The sequence below is a fragment of the Eulemur rufifrons genome, chromosome 20, assembly GCF_041146395.1.
Source record: "Eulemur rufifrons isolate Redbay chromosome 20, OSU_ERuf_1, whole genome shotgun sequence".
Taxonomy (NCBI): Eukaryota; Metazoa; Chordata; class Mammalia; order Primates; family Lemuridae; genus Eulemur; species Eulemur rufifrons.
The window spans coordinates 28,416,204-28,435,570 of NC_091002.1; the positions used below are offsets into that span (position 1 = coordinate 28,416,204).

The 19,367-nt window shown below is 51.2% G+C and overlaps 2 protein-coding genes across 3 annotated transcripts in view; one reads left to right on the forward strand and one right to left on the reverse strand.

Annotated features, from left to right (window-relative positions):
• ATRN (attractin) overlaps positions 1-8,632 on the forward strand; it is a 138,449-nt gene extending 129,817 nt beyond the window's left edge. Inside the window, exons 28-29 of one of the 2 annotated variants that reach the window (XM_069496339.1) lie at positions 1,585-1,702; positions 4,116-8,632. In XM_069496339.1, coding sequence (XP_069352440.1) covers positions 1,585-1,702; positions 4,116-4,240 — 243 coding nt within the window. In that variant the 3' untranslated portion in view covers positions 4,241-8,632. The remainder of the gene's footprint in view (positions 1-1,584; positions 1,703-4,115) is intronic. The other variant, XM_069496340.1, reaches the window with a different exon arrangement.
• Positions 8,633-16,090: 7,458 nt separating this feature from the next.
• On the reverse strand, positions 16,091-19,266 carry GFRA4 (GDNF family receptor alpha 4). Its single transcript, XM_069496171.1, has 6 exons — positions 19,218-19,266; positions 17,529-17,874; positions 17,327-17,436; positions 17,098-17,232; positions 16,317-16,408; positions 16,091-16,171 (listed from the first exon to the last, which is right to left on the reverse strand). The coding sequence occupies exons 1-6, from the start codon at positions 19,264-19,266 to the stop codon at positions 16,091-16,093; spliced, it is 813 nt and encodes a 270-aa protein (XP_069352272.1).
• Between the last annotated feature and the right edge of the window lie 101 nt (positions 19,267-19,367).

The following is a 19,367-nucleotide window of genomic DNA, read 5'->3' on the forward strand; positions in this document are numbered from 1 at the left end:
GCAGGATTAAAGAAAGAGGAAAGGCAGAAAGGAAATAAAACTACAGTTGGATTTATCATAACAAAATCGCATAACTCCAAGACAAAGAAAACAAAACCAGCTAGAGAAAAAAAGATCACCACAATGTGGAGAAATTGAAACCTTTATGCACTATTGTTGAAAATGTAAAATGTTACAGCAACTGTGGAAAACAGTACTGCTATTCCCCCCAAAATTAAAAATAGAATTACTGTATGATCTAGTGATTCCACTTCTGGTATATACCCAAAGGAACCGGAAGCAGAATCTCAAAGAGATATTTCTACATGAATGTTCATGGCAGCATTATTCACAATAGCAAAAAAGTGGAAGCAGCCCAAGTGTCTGTCAGTAGATGAATGGATAAACAAATGTGGTATAAACACACAGTGGAATGTTATTCAGCCTTACAAGGGAAGGAAATTCTGACCCATGCTCCAAGACAGATGAACTCTGAGGACATTATGCTAAGTGAAATAAACCAGTTACCAAACAAGCGTTATGTGTAAGAGGTACCTAGAGTAGTCAAGTTCATAGAGACAAAAGGTAGAATAGTGGTTGCCAGGGGCTGGAGGAATGGGGAATGGGGAGTTAGTGTTTAATGGGTGCAGAATTTCAGTTTTGCAAGATGAATTCTGGGGATGGATAGTGGTGATGGTTGCACAACAATATGAATATACTTAATACCTCTGAACTGTACATTTAAAAATGGTTAAATTTTACATGTATTTTACCACAATTTTTAAAAAATGGGAAAAGATCCACCTACAAAGGAATGGAAAACTGATAGCTTTCTCATTAGTAATACCAGAAGGCAGAAGAGAATGGAAGAATGTATTTAAATACTGAAAGAGAAGAACCGCCAACCTAGAATAGTGTTCCCAGTGAGTACCTTTTAGAACAAGGATGAAATAAAGTAATCTTCAAATTAGAAGAGAAACTGAGAATTTGCCACCAACAGACTTGTACAAAAGAAATGTCTAAAGGATGTGCTAGAAAGAAGGCAAATTATATTTTCCAGAACCAACAAAGAGTAGATGAGGAGTCTGTTTGCTCAGCCATCCAACTTTTGTAAGTTTTCACATCTACCGGGTTTGTCTACTTAGCATCTGAAGGACAGATTAAATAAGTTTGAGTTTTAAAAATGTCTGCATAATATCCATGTCTATGTTTGAGCTAGGTATGCAGAACCCTCTGACAAATCTACCACATACTGACTGCCATTGCTGGGACCTACAGGTATGAGTTAGGATTTCAGATTGAGTGAAAGGGCAGAGCCCCAAAGAAACCAGCTTGACATGGCCCCTTCTGTACAGTCCATGCAGTCCTTTGGGCAGGTGGATGTGGAGACCTTAGTGAAGGGTGGCACGTAGTACCATCCGTGTCACTGATACTCAGTGATTACTGTAGCTTTAACATGTCCTTTTCACTATCTTAAGAACGGTGGTGTTACCTGTTCCCATATACCTAAAATGGATGGTCCTTGTAAGCACCAGTGACCGTCAAGCTGTCTGTGTATGCTAGAGCTTGAGAAACACCAGGCTAGGTAATTCTGTTTTCTTCCAGCAGACTGTTCCCAAACCCATTGCACTGGAGCCGTGTTTTGGCAACAAAGCCGCTGTCCTCTCTGTGTTTGTGCGGCTCCCTCGAGGCCTGGGTGGAATCCCTCCTCCTGGGCAGTCAGGTGAGTAGCTGAGAGCCAGTGTCAAAGACCTTTTGGATTGTGACAGACACTTCCCTTAGCTTGGGGATAAAGGTGATAAGGAACAGTGCCTGTTACACATCGTGGCAGAGATTTGGTGAGATAATCCCATTGTTACTTACGTTCCCAAAACTGTTTTGCTGAGATTACCCACCGTTCCCTTCTTGGGAAGAAGCCCCGGGCCCCCTCGCTGTGCCTGGCCACCCCAGCCTCTCGGTGGTTGTTGGAGTGTCTGGCCACGCCTCCTTTGAAGTTTCTGGTCCCCCTGTGGCTCTGCTGCTCCTTTCCTGGCTCTCTCGCCTCCTTCTGCTCCCGAATTTAGGCTCTTTCCCCGACTCCATGCGCTCCTCCTCGGCCACCTCTTCCACTCCATGGCTTCCAGCCGTCTCCCCAAAGCTGGTGGTTCTCAGATGAGTATTTTTTTTGAGAAATCTTTTGCTTTTTCACTCTGTTTTAAACATAAGACTCAAACAACAATTATAACAGCATAAGGGAAATTTCTGAAAATTTACTCACAGCTCTACTGTCCTAACACTCACCAAGTTTCATTGTTCTGTTTCCTTTTCAGCCCTGGCTGAAATAATTAGTTGAAATGTTTAGTTGAGATAATTATATAAATCTAATTTTTATTCTTTTCCCTTGCTGTGCTTTATAATTGTCATAAACATTTTTACAATTTACTACATAATATTTTACCAATGTCCTTTATACTTTTCCATCGAACATATGAATCATAATGCATATAAGTATTCTCTTATTTTGACCATGAAGGAAATACGGAAGATAGTTTTAGAAATATCTTGCTTAATCATGGAGTACTTTGGAGGGTGCCTCAAACAACGTGACCGTTTTAGTCACCTTTCGGTTGAGATGATTCTGGGAGTCAGGGTTGCCTTAGCCAGAGCGAAGCTCGTGTCTGTGAGGAAAGGCTGCCCCAGGGCCCCTCTAGGCTCTGAGCTCCGTGCTCCCCTCAGCGCATGCTCAGAAGAGCCTCGGTTCAGCTTTCTGAACGATCGGGACCTCTGGTGTCCTCACCAGGGTGGCCTTTAAGACTTACTATCTGAATCTCACATAGGGATTCCTGTATGTTGAGCCCCTGACTTGACCTTGCCCATGTTAATGGCGCGGTGACCCTGTGACCTGACACTCTGGGGCAGTGTGTGTCTCCGGCCACCACCCGGCCTAGCAAACATGGGCTGGTGCTCCCTGGGAGCAACGCACTGCCAGGCATGGGGAGGTGACAGGTCTGCAACCCTGTAGCCTTCCCTGCCGCAGCCTTTGCCTGATATTCCGCCCCCCCCATACCCCGGGACTCCTACAGGCCTGCTCCTGCTTGAGTGAGCCCTGGGGCTGTCCTTGCCCCTTCTGCACCTGCTGTTTTAACGGTGCCTTCTTCTGGACTCCCAGAGCACCAGCTCTGCTTTTGGCAGAACCGTGTGTCGCTGGCGTGGATTCCCCCCTCGTGCCAGGCACTATGCCAGACACTTAAAAGCTGCCCCGCTCCGGCCCCACTTCATAGGCCCCAGGAGTGAGTAACAGGCTCTGCTAACAGCTCCCCAGGGCGGCCTCCATGGGGCTCTGAGCCTGGGCTGGCCGGTCCTACCCGTGTGTCAGGAATCCAGCTCCCCAAAGCCGCACCTTCCCTAGGGAACACTGGGCTAACCAGTGACCAGTACAGAAAGGGAAATGGGACCACAGTCCCCAGAGCAAAGGCAGGCGGGGCGAGGACAGTGAAAGGAATGGCTACTGATTGCTGTCCATGCCAGTATTGTCCTAAGACTTTATGTGGATTCACTCACCGACTCTTCACACTAGCCCTGCACCGTGATTATCCCCATTTTACAAATGAGGAAACTGAGTCACGGGGCAGTTAAATAACCTTGCTTATTCTAAAGCCAGGCCCAGAGTCTGCTCTGCCCTTTGTCATGGTGTAGCTGTGAAAATAACTAATGCTGACTGAGTGATGTGGCATGAATCTAGATTTCATCGTAAAGTGCACTGCTCTTTCTAGGCACCCTTTGGAGGCAGGCAGGGGAAATCGAGCACTTAGAGCGTGTCTGCAGTGTCGTTTGTGTGTCCCACCACCAGGCAGCACTTTGGTTGGTCTGCTGAAAAGCAAAGCTGCACCTTGTGTGTCAGACGTGGGGAAGGGAGAATATGTATTTGTGTTTGCATAAGTAAACCCTGAAGGAATATATAAAAACCAATGGCAGAGTTTACCTGGAGCTGGAGCGGGTGGAGAGAGGGACAGGAGGGAAGTTAAGACTTTCCCCTGCATACCTTTTTTTTTTTTTTAGCTCCATGGGAATGTAAAAAGAAATTTTAAAATTATTTTTAAAAACAAAATAAAACAAGCTGCTCCTTAACATGTGTTCCCCCTGTGGCTTCCCCCAAGGTCTTGCCGTGGCCAGCGCCCTGGTGGACATTTCTCAGCAGATGCCAATAGTGTACAAAGAGAAGTCAGGAGCGGTGAGAAACCGGAAGCAGCAGCCCCCCGCACAGCCTGGGACCTGCATTTGATGCTGGGGCCAGGGACTCTCCCGCACACGAGCGAGCGTGTGGCACGCCAGAGCCGTCTGCAGGGGAGGGCGCAGCAGGGGAACGGCTGTGCGGTTCAGGGCGGAAGGCTGGAGACCCTTGAAGCATCCCACTCACCTGCATGATCACAAGCTTTCTTTGACGGTTTCTCCCATCCGTGTTTCACCATCTAATCTTTTACTTTTGCATAGGAAATACTTGATTGAATCACAGGTCCAGGGATGAGCTGGCTGTTGCCGGAGGGGCCGGTGTAGAGCCAGTGGAGAACAAGGAGTGACGCTCAGGTTCACTTGTGGACAGCGTTCTTGGGACTGTCTCAACTGTGCAAAAAACAAAAGATGGAGTGTTTACAAGTAGACATTAGTCATCAGTTGTTCTTGAACATGGTCTTTTAAAAACTAGTCAGATGAATTAACTTGTTCTCATCTGAAGCCTGCTGTCTTTTTTAAAAGATGTGCTATTTATTCTTGCACGATTTAGGCAGATATCTCTCTTCCAAGGAGTAGCTTTTTTCTAGTTGAGAATTAATAATGGTCCATCTCTTTTGAGTCGTATCAAGCTAGGATCGAAGGGGGCTATTTTAAATGTCAAGGTCAGCTGTTACTTCGAATGTAAACTGATGTAGTAGTTTTCTGTAGCAATGTGATTAATTTAGTCTTAATCCATTTGAAATTTTCTCTTCTTTTCTCCCCCCCCTCTCTCTCCCCCCTCCTTCTCCCTCTCCACATCTCTCTCTTTCTCTCACAAACACACACACATACACACACACTAAGTGCCTAGACTTTAAATAGATCTAGCAATTGGAAAGTTAGTAAGCCTAAGTTTTTACATAATTGCATTCCTACATTCTTGTAAAATTTAAATAGCTACCATTGGCAATCTGCTCTTTTTCTAAAATCTAATTTGCAATCCAGGAAAGAATTTTCTCACCCCAAGGAACATTTGACCTAGCAGCAGGGACTGAGAGGAAAGCAGAAATGAACTAATTGTGAAAGCTCCTGTTTTTATTGTCAAAAAGGACACTGTCAAGAAGGTGCCCCTCAACCCCCACCCCGGTGTCACCCTAAGCCTGAATTTGATCAGCCCTCCGGCCTCCTCCTTCCAGGACACCACAGAGGAAGGGACTCGCTCATGTCATGTGTCTCCTTGAGCAGAAAAGAGCACCGAGAGTACTCGGGACCCCTGGATCAAAGAGTGACCGTGTGTTGTTCCTGTAGCCTGCTCGGTGCTGTGGGTCATTCTCAGGCTGGGTGGAGTCAGATGCCAGGAGGGGGACAGCCTCCCGTTGTTGGGCAGAACTTGCCTAAAGCCTGGAGCAGGACCTGGAGCTGTTTGCCCTCTTTTCCCCAGGAGGGGCCTGGCCCACCAACCTCCTCCCAGATGGAAGTGGTGGCTGTGAGGAGGGCAGTGAATGCTGACAAGGATGAAAAGCACATGGGAAAAAATGGACAAGGAGGGCAAACCGTATGCCAAATGGAAGATGACCAAATGTAAGAGGGTGGGACAGTCCCCTGCTCCTCTCCCACAGGGCACTGCCTGGACGTTGCGTTTTCCCCATTTATGGTGCTCTGTATTCTGGCGTTATGCAGCAGCCTCCCAGGGTCCCTCTTCGATGTCAAACCGGGATTCTCAGCATTACCCTACTGGCACGGACCTCTGGATAACAGCACTCAAGCTTGTGAATTTGCAGAATACTCAAAAGAGCAAAAACTGCGGCATTTCACCTTTAAATGCAATGCCTGGAGAGGGAGCATTATCTCTTCCCCAACACTAACCCCACTCCCATGAAGATTTGCCTGGAAAGTTATTTTCAAGGAAATTGAACCATAAAACACTGTCTAATGCACAAAACACCTCTACCTTGAGACTCGGCTCTCAAGAAGCTTCTTTTCCACGTAATTGTTAAAGAGCAGATGGTTCTAGAAAAGACCCCCTCCCTTACGAGCTCCCCACATCCCTGCTCCAGAACACAGCACGCACCAAGAGCCTGCAGCGGACTGCCCCTTGGCCCCTGTGATGACCGCAGGCCCCTCAGCGAAACGATGGGGGCCACTGGGGACTGTCCTCCTGCAAGGAAGATCCTCCTTATCTGTTCAAAGGACCAATTTTTCCTTGGCCAAAGAAGTCTCTTCCCTATCTTAGTCCTATGCCTTGAAATAACATGCACCGTGACCCGCAGCCATCTGGTTATGTCTCTTTTTTTTTTTTTCCTAAAAGATAACGTTTATTTTTTAAAAGGAAGGAAGGAGCAAGTGAAGTTTAATTTCTGCTCCAACAGTGGAGAACAGCTGGATCCACCTGCTTCTCCTTTGCAGCCAACAGCAAGCAGCTTCCTCCCGGCTCAGGGCAGAAACAGGGAGTGGCAGGGAGTGCGAGGAGCTCAGCTGAGAGCCGGTCACCAAGAGGGAATGGGTCACCATCTGGTGACCTCGTGTCACAGGAGAGCCTGTGTATAAATTAAAATCGTCATGACAACATTGATCTTGCACTTGTACATAACTATACAGTAGTGTCCAGAATGTTCAGACATTCAGGATGTACATAAAACAGAAAAATATCTTAATGTATTTTTATTAAATGTAATAATGTCCGAGTTTTGCCCAAGATGTTTTTGTGCCATGTACTGGGTACCCAAGTTCTGAGAGGTCTTCTCCTCAGGCCCTGATCCGTTAATTACAAAGCCAAGAAAAGCAGCCCCGTCGTGTTGATGTGTTCAAGTGCATCTGGTACCAATTAGATAACGCTTAAGACAGGACTGTGTCGGAACACGTGTGCAAGGCAGGCAGGGATCTGTCTAAACAGCAGAACTTGAGACTCAGGGAAGCAGGAGTTTCTCTGTCGCTGTTGACTCTGCAAGCACGTCTCGAATCCCTGGTAGCCTCTCGGTACTCTGGGTCACCAGGGATGACCAGTTTTGTCCTGAGAAATGTTTCCCTTAAAGTTCAAACACCATAATCTGTGGAAATCAGACTTTCCAAAAAGGGGTTCTCCAGGCTGCATTTCCTTTTTGTAGTTTTGTCTAAATTTTTAATGACCATTTCCCAGAACCATAGTTTATTATCCTGAAAACCAGGGGTGGGAGTGGGGAGGCTAGTTTGTTGCTAAATAGCTTCCATTTCCCCATGGAGAGTTTTATATCCCTTGAACTGTTGTCTTCCTCCTGCCACCTCCCTACACTCAGCTGGGGGAGCCTGTTCTTCCCCTCGAGGCCCCCTGCAGAGGTGGGAGGAGGTATGGGGAGGACGGCAGTCCACAGTCTGAGCTGGCCCAGAGGAATGCAGCCCTGGACAGACTGCCAGCAAAAGAGAAATAATGGGACATCTGTGGATGAGGTCTGAGTACAAGACTGGAGACACGCTGGGGAGTGTGGGGCAAGTGAAAAGACCAGGGCACTACTGGTAGGAGAGAGACCTTTCACCTTCCAGTGCAAATCCCGCCCCTTCGGCTTAACAGAGTGTGTTGGGGGTCGGGGGCTGATTCACTTCCTTGGGTGATGGTGTCATGTTCACGAACACCTTTGATCCTTCCATTTAATTCATTCATCCATTCGTTCAACAAATATTTACTAAACACTTACTAACCTAAGCTAATGCTAGGGTAGTGACCGAGATGAAAAAGTAGCTTTTTAGAATTACAACAAAATCCGACTCCTCACACCCCTGTCATCCCGGGAGATCTTTCCTTGTGGTTTTTGTGAGAATTGGCCATCCTGAGGACTAAATCTGCAAGGCAGCAGTGGCCTCCTGTCCATGAGGTGTGCCCTGCCTCCCTTCTGAAATGTTCACCCCGTTGACCAAACTCTGCTCCAGCCATAAAGGCCACCGTGACGGTGTCTAGATAGCCAGGCCCACCGAGAGACACTGCCCTCGAAGAGAGTCGCTCAGACCAGCAGCACCCTGCCTACAGGGACATGCTTCGGAGTGGAGAGGAGAAGCGGCGCCTTCTCTTTTAAAGGCAATAATGGAATCGATTTCAGTAACTGAATTTGTGCACAAAACATTCTAAACACTAGTGAAGCCTGTTTCGTTGAACTAATTCTGGCTCTGGAAATGTTTTTGTTTTATAGTTATTTACGGTTTTGTTTTGTTTTGTTTTTTGTTTTATTCTGTTTGGATTCAAGCTAGTTTGTTAATATGTATAATTTAGCATCTATTGCACTCATGTAAATATGGAGTAAGTATTGTAAACTATTTCATTGCTGGGGATTGTGGGTGTTATACATACATTTAGGACTGCAATTTTTTGGTATTTTTTGTATTGTAAAATAACAGCTAATTTAAGCAGGAACAAGAGATTAAGGGAGGTCTGTGCATTTTAAACACAAATGTGAAGAACTTGTATATAAACAAAAGTAAATACTATAATACAAACTTCCTTCTGAAATAAAAGTAGATCTGGTAAAAATGTGGTTTTTGTTCTGTTTAATTTTGATTTTGTTTTTTGGTCATTAGAACCTGAAGAAAAGGAAAAAAAGTGTCCATCAGTTTTCAGACTGCCTCAGAGGAAGCACTTGGCAGTCGTGGAGATGAAGGTGTAAACCCCCCCCCCCCCCGCCCCCGGGGCACCTCCTGCACCTCTCCGGGCAGCTTGTGAGCAGACTCCCAGGAGCCTCCATGCTGGCATTTGTGTGCCCAGAGGGCAGCTGCCCTCACCCCATGGTGGGATGGTGACCTGGGAGTCCTGTGGCTCAGCCGCCTCCCTTTACCCGTCAGCTTCCCTGTCTCCTCGTGGGCTCCTCGTGAATGTCTCAGGTATGCCAACAGGTCTGATCCTCCAATGGCCACAGCCTTGTCCTTGGCCTTGACTTTTTGATGAAGCTTTCCATTGACAGAGCCTTGTTTATGGGCCTCCTGTATGCCCTGCCCCACATTATTTGGTTCCTGCCCTCAGCATGGAGTCAGAGTAGTGCATTTCAGTGCCCTGGTGCAGAGTGCAGGATCCCAGTACTAGAAGTTCCTTCCAGAAGGACGAGGCTGTTAAAAAAAAAGGAAGAAACACAAGCAGGCCAGTTGCTCCTGTAGGGAGGGTGGTGAGGCACCAGGGGCCAGGGCTGGGGCCAAGGGGAGGGGTGGAGCCTGCAGGAGGCTTGTCCTAGAGCTCAGGGCTGGGTGGGGGAGGAGAGTGGCTGGACTGGTGGCTGCAACCAAGCTGGGAAGGACCTTGAAACTGTCCCAGAGAGGGATGTGGGAGGCACCAGCAGTTTCTGACAGGATAAAAACCTATGACTGGTGATATTCTGGCAGAGACAATGCTGTATGTTTACCAGACCTGTTAGCTTTTACTGTTGCATCCACAAGTCAACAATATTTCCCAGCCTCCTTGCAGTTAGGTTAGGGCCAAACTGGGCAGTGGCCAATGAAATGTTGGAAGAACATGCACACCAACTGCAAACCTGGAGCATAAAATGCTCCCACGTGGGACTCTCCTTGGGAGGCCACGTGTTAAAGATATTGGAGGGAACATGAGTCCCTGAGTCACCACTTGGAGGCCAGCTGCCTAATGAGCAAGAGCTGCGCTGGTCTTTGCATCACTGAAAAGCAAATGTTTACTGATTCATTGAGATCTGGGGCTTTGCTCCACCAGTTAGCTTTTCTTACTGTCACCAATACATAAATCAGCACAATGTACCTGTAACCAAAACCTGAAATATGTGGCATTAGCTTAGTCGGTGGCCAGGTGGCAGGCAGTGAGTGAGACAACAGATGCAGCAGGCAGGACAGCTAAGGCTGTTATGCTGGGTAACTTAGAAAGCAAACTGTGTGTCTACTGAGTGGCTTGAGGGAAGGAGATGGGGAAAACGGAACGTGGTATGTGTTGGCTGTTATCAGCCGCTTTGGGCAAGGCATTCCAAGAAAGTGTCAAGTTCAAGAAAGAATTAGCCAGTTTACAAGAGGAAGGGAAAAGGGTGGGAAGACCTGAAACCCAGGGCCTTGCTGTGTTGGAAAAGCCAGCTGCTTCCAGTCTGCAAGCAGTGGTGCAGGCAAGCAGCTTGACCAGTGAGACTTGGGGGACACGGTGACTGGGCCTCGTGGTGAACATCAGGTGGAGGGTGTGGTCTTCCCACTTGAGCCCGGCAACCTCAAGGCCACCATCTTGAGGGACAGGTATGTGGACGAGGAAGCAAAGAAATAAAGCCGACTTGAGAACTGTGTCCAGGAAAGGACCCTGAGTGTAGTCACTGACCCTGGACCTGCCTGGAAAACAAAAGAAATAAGTAAAAGCTGTAGTAAGTTTAAGAAACCATTAGCATGGGCTTAAAAAAACAAAAAACCCAGTGACCACTGAAGAAGACTGAAGACCACCCTCCGGCAGGAAGATCGATAGTTGTGAGAACTGTGTCCAGGGAAGGCTTACAGCCTCAGGTGGTTCAGAGAGCAGAACTGGGCCTGAGCAAGGACAACTTCCACTGCCCCCGCCAGGGCAGAGCACAGCAGGATTTCAAAAGTGCCGCAGCCCAGTGACAGCTGTTTGTCTGTCACCCTCCTCCTCCGCGCACGGGAGGGTTTGGGAGGGCATCCTGCCTGCTCTCCTGCTCTCACCCCTGCCTGTGGGAGGGAGGGGTGCATAAGATGTCTCGTTAATTCAGAGTTGCAGGACTTTAAAGAGCCACCTGAGGGCGACTGCATCACCTGGAGGTCTGGATGGGATTGGACCCTGAATTGTCCCCCTAGGAGACGGTGCCTGTGTCCCATGTGGGGGAGGAACGGCAAAATGCATTTTGGTGACCAAAATAGCAAACTGGGCCAGAGACTGGCTAAATGCTCACCACACAATTTCCTCCTCCTGAGTCCACAGCTTCAACTGCATTGCAGGACCCACGGCATCTGGATGGAACCAGGTGACTCGTCCTCACCAGTGATGTGTCACTTTCTTGTCAAGGCCATTAAGAGTGTCTCTGAGTCTCCACCCTTTCCATCAACCTTGCAGGCTCGTGTTGAAGGTGGTAATGCACAGAGCTGAAGGAGCCTGGGTCCCTGCATGACTTTGTGGAACAGAGCATTCACTGCAGACCAAAGGTACTATTATTAATAGAACTAGATGTTTTCTTACCCTGCCTGAGTTAATTCTCATTCCTCTAGATTTATTCTTCTAGTTACTCAACATACTTTTATTGAGCACAACAGGGCCAGGCATAGTGTAGGGACCAGAGATTTTGCAGTGAACAAAACAGACAAAAATCCCCGTCTTTCAGGAGTTTACAGTCTAGTGGGGAAGATTGTAATGAATAAAATGTCAGATAAGTTCTATGAAGAAAGGTAAAAGTAGGGTTGGGGCTAGAAAGTTCTCTGGGGGTTGCTACTTAACATAGTGTGGCTGGGGAAGGCCACTCTGATAAGGTGACAGCTGAGCAGAAAGCTGACTGAAGGAGGGAGTGGAATACGGATGTCTGGGGGAAGAGAATTCCCAACAGGAGCAGGTGCGGAGACCCAGAAGTGACAGCAGGCCCCGTGGGTGTGGACGCTGGCAGGGCAACTGGGGTGGCTGGAGCACAGCGGGCTGTGGCAGCAGCAGGAGTTGAGAGTTGGCTGTGGTTCTCAGCCAGCACAGCACTGCCCCCTAGGGAACATCCTGGAAATACGTGGGGCGAGTGTTGGGGGAGGTGCTGCTGCGATTTAGCAGGTGGGCCTGGTGGTAGCCATCCCCTGGTGTGCAAGACTGTCCCACCCCGCAAAGAACTGACCCATGTCCCACAGGATTTTCAAACATTTTGCTGGATATTTGTGCAGATGAAAACATCTGTTTCTAATTATTTTAGTGTGGCATCTAACCCTGTTATAAACACAGAGTATTTGACAGCTGGTTTAATATAGTTTTGCAGAACTGCAACTACTGTGTAAATCAAGGGAAGACTGAACTTTGTTTTCCTATAAATTTTACCATGAGCTGGAAATTCTGGAAAATTCCATCACCAACAGCAGCAATGTCATTCCTGGTATCTGAGTCCCCAACCTCACAAGCCTGTATGGTCACGTGTGAACAGACACATGCCCTGCAGCGCTGCTTTTGCTAGCTGTGTAGCATGCCTGGCGGGAATTCCCTCCCACCCTGTGTCCCCAACACAAGAAAGAGACCAGATGATCCCGATGACTCCATGAAGTGTCCTGGACACAGGCAGGGCTTGGCTCTGCTGCCAGGGCCCATTTGCACATCCTGTAGGCCTGCCGTCCTCACTTAGTTCCTGTCCTGTGAGGGCTCAGTGTCTGAGTTTGTGTTATTTTCTTGTGTGGGTACCCGTCTTAATTTTTCTGTCTGTATATTCTGCCTTGTACTGGAGGTGTATTGGGGTGTGAGGTGACATGTCCCTGGCAGAATAGCTTCCCAAGATATTCTTCAACCCAGGCCTTCCCGGGCCTGCAGCCGGGCAAGGCAGGGCCACGTGTTCCTGCCTCCATTCATAGGTGTGTGTGCCGGGCTCACTGACAAGTCGCTGTCCAGCTGAGGGACTGCTCCTAAAGCCCTGCACAGCCCATCCTCTTGGCCCTCTGGAAATTTCACTGACCAATGTCCACACTTCCTGCAAAAATGAGCTGGTTCTGTGAGCTTGGCCTGGCCTGACTTGCTTGGTGGGCAGTGAGTGGTTTCCACCTCAGCCCTGCACGTAGACACTGGGCTCCACGCCAGGATCAGCATTCATGAGCCATGACCTCTCCACCAACAAATCCACCAGTGCTTCGAGCACCTGCCTTTTTCCATCACCTCCAGCCACCTGCCGGCTGGGGCTTGATGTTGGCAACAGGTAACAGAGACCCAGTCATAGAGGTGTAGTTCAGGGCTGGGACTGCAGCCTCCCAGAGCCTGTGCATGCAGTGACAGCTCCCTGGCAGGACACAAAGGCTGACACAGACGTGGACGAACACGACACTATCCATTCCTGGTTGTGGGGGTCACAGCTGGACTCAGCCTTGAGGCATCTGGCCACACTTAACACCAGTATAAACCAGAACCTTTTTAGGTAGAAGTAAGAGAAACCAAACTCGAACAATCTTAGACAACTCTACTAGTTTCCTTGGGTGGCCATAACAAATCACCATAACTTCACTGGTTAAAACAACAGAAATTTATTCTCATGGTTGTGGAGATCGGAAGTCTGGAATCGAGGTGTCGGCAGCTCCAGGGAAGAATCTGTGCCTTGCCTCCTTTTCCTTCTGGTGGCTGCTGACATCCCTTGGCTTGTGGTTGCACCATCCAATCTCTGCCTCTGTCCTTTGCGTCACCTTTCCCTGTGTGTGTGAGTTTAGTCTCCCTCTAGACATCTCCGCCTGGCTCTCATAAGGATACATGGGATTGCATTTAGGGCCCGGATAAGCTTCTCCTCTCGAGATCCATAACCTAACCACACCTTTGCCATAGAAGATGCTACTCTTTTGCCTACATATAAGGTAATATTTACAGCTTCCAGAGATTGGGAGGTGGACATATCTTTGGGACCACCAGCAGCCATGAAGCAATTTTACAATTTTAAAATAGATTTTGTTCTCTTTATCTTCCCAATCTTTTGGAAGGTACATACCTATACTTTTTTATCCAGAATTGTATTTTTATTCGAAGTCATTTCCACCTTTTTAAGGCCTATATTTGACTCTAATTAACTGAGTCAAAAATGGCAAATAGATGTGGAATAATTAGGATACAAAGAAAAAAATTTTTTAGTAAAAAATATGACAAATAGTTCAACACACTTCCATATGAGGAGAATCATTTAGCAGACATTTGATTCTGTGTTTGGGCTACCATGCAGTTGTGGTGAGCAGGGCACACAACCACACACCCCATCTCTCCTCCACCCACTCGCAGGTGTCAGTTCCTGCACAGGTGTAGGGGTAGGGAGGATTCCTCTTCATAAAGCGAGAGTGGGTTTGACTGAGTTTCACTCTGCCCAACACCTTCTTTTTCTTTGGAAAACTCTCCTTCCCATTTCATGTGACCGTGGTGGGCTGATATCACTCTCCAGGCCATAGAAAGACACATATAACCCATGCTGGGCCCAGCAGGGTCCTGCCTGGACAGTCAGGAACACTGGGAAAGAGAGGTGCCTTTCCCTACCAAGACTGCTAAAGGGAGAGATTGTAAACCAGAAGCTGACACTGGCAGTTTTACCCTCTCGCAGATGAGGGAAGCCATGCACAGACCAGCAGGGCCAATATCATTCAAACCCCTGGAGACAGCTGTGCCTGAAGCCCAGATTGCTCAGACATATGCTCAAGCCGGTCTGATCTGTTTTGTTGCAAGCTGGGAGCAAGCTGGGAGGCTGGCTGACAGCTGCCAACAAGCAGTGTCTGTGGGTTTGGTGTAAGTTGCTACGTACACACTCTGGCTGGACTGGTGGCTCTTTTTCCAATCAGGACAGCCCCAGGCCTGAGTTTCGGTGTGATCTGTACCTAACCCCTGTGTCTTGGGTCAGGATCTCAAGAAGCCAAGCCCAAGACAGGAATTCGCATGCCATGATGGAACCTGTGAGCGAGGGAAGCAGGCAGGCCAGCCCTTTGTACCCCTGCATCAGTCATTGGCTGCAGCCACCTCTAGGAGCAGAATGTAGCCTATAAGGTATTTCTGGAAGGACAATTTTCTAGAGAAGGGGGCAGCTGTAGCTGGGTTAGCAACTACCGTTCCTAGTGGCTAGTGAATGGGCTGCACTGGCCCGGGGGGGGGGGGGGGGGGGGCGGTCCCTGAGCAAGATGGCAACAGCTTCTACTTCAACCTACTTCGTGGCTCCTGCCAAACCTTAGTAAGTTGAGAAGGAGCAGCCCAGGGACACAGGAGCCCCACTAACCCTCACTCATCAGGAGTCTCCAAGCTTTTGAGGAAGAAGGAAACAGGTAGAAGGCTTAGTACCTGACCCCATTGTTCTGCCCTCTCCTCCCCAAACTTAACAATGCCCTTGGCATTCGCTGGGTCCACACTGGCCAGTGTGTGTCACGTGGCCACCCCAGCTGCAAGTGAGGCTGGGAAATGTAGTTTTGTTATCTGAGTACTAACAGAGAAGGAAAAAGAATAGACAAAAGCAATGCAAATCCCTACCACTAAGGCCTGAGAGTTGATTCATTTCAGCATCTGTGGGTGAGGTGATAGCGGAAGGAGCCCAGAGAGGTTCTGAGGCCATCTAAGGTCACACAGGCCAGCAGGGGCACCCTCTGCAGCAGATCCTGGTCTCCAGGTTCCCAAGACACAGGTCACAAGAAAGCAAGGTCAGTCTGGGCACGTGGGTTTATTGTGCACCATATATGCCACTTCTGCTGCAGTAAACCGGGGGAAGATGGCCACAGGGCCGCTGCCATGCAGGGGCAGATGGGAAGCACTCGGCCAACATTAGCCACGGGGTGCAGGTGGCTCAGCGGTGGGTAATGCCTAGCGGGGAGGGTGCCCTGGGAGGCTGCAGCGCTGCAGGGAGTCTTGCCTACGAGTCTGTCAGATGAATTCCTCAGGGTGTTATCTGCTTGGGAGTCTGAGACAAAGAATTCTGGGAGTCTGGATGGTCCTGACCTTCTCGAGGAGATCTGGGGCTCTGGGGAGGCCTCAGCTGCAAAAGTGACCCTTTCCTGCCCCTACCCTGTGAGAGACCCCAATTGTCTCAAGGTCTGTGGAGGAAGGGACCTACCACCAAGACACCTACTGACAGGCAGGCCAGGGCTTTGCAGCCAAGCCCCCAGCCTACATCCAGGGGACAGGCACACAAGGTATCCAGACCTATAAAGGCCAGCAGGGCGAGAGCATGGAGGCCAGCTTGGGAGGGAAGCCAGTCCCTTTTCAGTGGGGTGGCAGGCCACAGATGTGGCCCTGTACCCCAGGCAGAGTGGGGCAGTTGGTGGTGGTGTCCAAGGTCTGCCATCCTGGTCAGAGCAGGGCCTGGAAGGCCAGGACGGGGAGGATGGAGAGCAGGGAGCTCCCCTCCTGGGACCTGTCTGTGGAAGACACCTTGGGGATGGGACAGAGTGTGGACTTGAGCACTCTGTCTGCACCCCCATCCTGGGCATTCACGCCTCTACCCAGGCACACCTGGCGTGGACAGTGCGAAGCAGACAGTGGGGAACTGCCGGTCCCATCCCCTCCCTGCACCTACCTGCAGAAGGCTGTGCTCTGGGACGGGCTGGGGCTCCAGCTGGTCCTGCAGGATTGGGGGCCACCCGCTGTCAAAGGCCTGTATGGCACCATCTATGGAGGGATGGGTCCAGGGAGGGCTTGGCTGGGAAACCCTAGCATAGGACCCAGACCCTTGGGGACGAACTGAGAGACCTCCTGGTGGCTGCAAAACTGACTCCTTAAGATGGAGGGTGCATGGGAGGAATAACAATATAAGGACAGCTGTGCTAAGAGGAACTCAAACTGTGTAGTCTTCCATCCTCACAGGGGAGGGTAACAATTATCCCCATTTTACAGCTGAATACAAAAAGGCTCAGAGGTAGTAAGTGGAAGGATCTGGCTTCAAACTCAGGCCCCGTAACTCCGAGACCACCGAGCTGTTCTGACCCTGAAAGGCAAGATTATCTGTGGGGGGCGGCGGGCGGGCTTGGGCGTGCCCGGGGGATGAAATCCCCTCAGAAGTGTGGAAGTAGGAGTCTCGCCTCGTTCAGTTCCAGGTCCTTGTTTTAACTCTCGCCTCCTCCCTCCCGCAGGAGCGTCAGCCTTGACACACCTAGGATTCTACTTAAGGTCTGCGACCTGGTCTCGGGGACAGCTGTCCGCGGATTCCCCAGGGGCAGGACGGCAGCAGGGGGTTGGGGGTGCACGTGCGTGGCTGCCGCAAAGAGCCTCAGTTTCCTCACCTCCAACATGGCCTACCTACCACCAGCCAGGCGGCTTGGGAGGGGGCAGGAAGTGCCACCCCAGCCCAGGCCCCTCACCCAAGCAGGGGTTCCTTGTAAAGAGCCCCCGGAAGGCTTCACACTCCTCACGCCGGTTTCCGCTGGCTCCGCAGTCGCACCAGGGCGCCACGCGCGCGCTCGTGTTGTCCACGTAGTTCGGGGTGACCGCGGTGCCTGCAGGGACCCCGAGGGTGGGGTCATTGGCCCACCCAGGCGGAGGCATCCCCTGAAGAGCCCCAGCCCGCGCCCGCGTCCCAGCCGCGCGTACCCACGAGGCCTGCGTAGGCGCGCAGGCAGCGGGGACCCTGATCCCTCGGGCAGCCGTCGGGGACGCCGGGGGCGGGCGCGCAGGAGGCCTGGAACGCCAGGAGGCGGGGCCTGCGCGGCGCGGGGAGGGCGGTGAGTGGGCGGCGGCCCCGCCCGGCCCCCGCCCGACTGCGCGTGCGCACCTGCGCCGCCTCCCCGCACACCTGCAGACGCGGCTGCGCTCACAGGCGTCTAAGGGCTGGAGGCAAGAGGGTGGCGCTGGGCCGGACCCCCGGAAGGCGCAGGCAGGCACGAAGGTCTGGCGCCGGCGCTCGGCGCACGCGGGGCCGGAGCACGGGCAGAAGAGCAGCGCGTGGGTGAGCGCGGGCGGCACACGGGCGAAGAAGCGGCGCAGGGTGCGGCGGCAGCGGGCGCGAGGGCAGTCCCCCGGCGTGGCCCGATCCAGGCACTGCGCCACATACTCCGTGCGCAGCCGCTGGCACCGCGCGTCCGCCGTGCACGCCTCGGCGGCGTCCACGCATCGGTTCTCTCCCGTCGGGCTCGCCGACCCTGGTGGAGGAGCGGGCAGGCTGCAATTCTCTGTTCGCCCTTCGTGCACACTTCACCCCCGCCCCCAGGCCACGCTCTCGGAAGGTGGGGGGCGCTCAAAACCCGAGGGACGCAGAGTGTGGCCCAAAGACGTGGCTGACGGGCGCTGACCGTCTCTCTGTCGCGAAGATAGGCAGGCGCGGGCTCTGGGGGTCTCTGCAACACGTCAGGGTTGGAGGGGACGCATTGAGGCCGAGCGTGGCCTTCTCGGAACCACCTCTATCCCTAGAATGGCCACACACACCCAGAGAGGTCCACGGGGCTTCTTCCACCCTCACGGGCCCTACCTGATGGGGGCCTGGAGACTTCTCAGACATGGCATTGAGGACAGCGGCCGCTCCTTGTCCTCTCTTGACACGCTGGGAAGCCTGGCCTTGCCTTCGCTCCCCTCCTCCACCTCCCCCACGGAGACCCTTTGGGTGGGTCTATAGCTTTCTGCTTCTCTCTCCTTTTCTTTCTTTTTTTTCTTTTTTTTTTTCTTGCCAACCAGACTTGACTGAACTCTCTCCTTTTCAACATTGTGCGCCTCCTCCTGCCCCTTGCATCCAGTGTCTTCTCGCCTCAGTCTTTTCTGATGCTCTCTCGGGTCTAACTCATCCTGCCCCATTTGGACTCTGGCTTCCTCCCGCCCCTCCACCACCACCAGCCAAGCCAAAGACGGATTCCGATCAAGGGCTCTGGCCATTGGAGAGCCCGTTTAGGCCTGGCTGCCAGGGTGTGGATTCAGAGAGGTCCCTAACAGCACCTAGTGTCACCTGAGGTCTTGGACCTGCCTCTAAGTGCTTACCTGTCTTCCTTGCCAGGAGCGCCCTTACCCTGTCTCCACCCTCAAATCAGTGCATCGCAGCTCCAAGATCTGCTTTAAACCTTTACCAGATTCTGTTCTCCACATCACATACCATAAAGTGACCCACCCTCCCCATACCCCAGGTGGGGAAGGGGCAGTGGGAGGTGGAACAGCAGATGCCAGACACTGAAGATTTGAGTAAGGAGTTGTGAGGCCCCAAGACTGAGGGTGGAAGGCTGGGTACAGTATTGGGAGAAGGGAAACAATAGGGGGAGGTTCGTGGGGCAAAGGTACCAAGGCTGGACTTGGGAGGGGGGTGGCTCAGCTGGGCCCAAAGGCGGGATGCTTGCCACACAGCGGGTTAGGTTCCCAGGTATCCCCACACCCCGCGCACTGGCCTCTCCCCAGCACCCTGCATGCTTCTGGCTTTCCCCGGAATCACTCTTTTGTGCTCCCACCCTATCCCAGAGGAGCAGGGACAAAGAGGCCTGGGTTGGGGGAGGAGATGGGTGCTCACCCAGTAGCAGCAGTAGCAGCAGCTGCTTGGACCCCAAGCAGCACACCATGCTGGACAGTGAACAGAGAACAGAGAAGGACAGCAGAGGCAGAGCCTTAGACAGGTGCCAGCTTCCTAGCGCCTTCCTGGCAGGAGCACGGTGGAAACCCA

Coding starts and splice junctions, on each gene's coding strand:
- GFRA4 (XM_069496171.1), bottom strand. CDS start 19,266: ATGGTGTGCTGCTTGGGGTCCAAGCAGCTGCTGCTACTGCTGCTACTG. Junction 17,437..17,528: donor GAGCGCAGCCGCGTCTGCAG/GTGTGCGGGGAG, acceptor CGCGCCGCGCAG/GCCCCGCCTCCTGGCGTTCC. Junction 16,409..17,097: donor TACAAGGAACCCCTGCTTGG/GTGAGGGGCCTG, acceptor ATCCCTCCATAG/ATGGTGCCATACAGGCCTTT.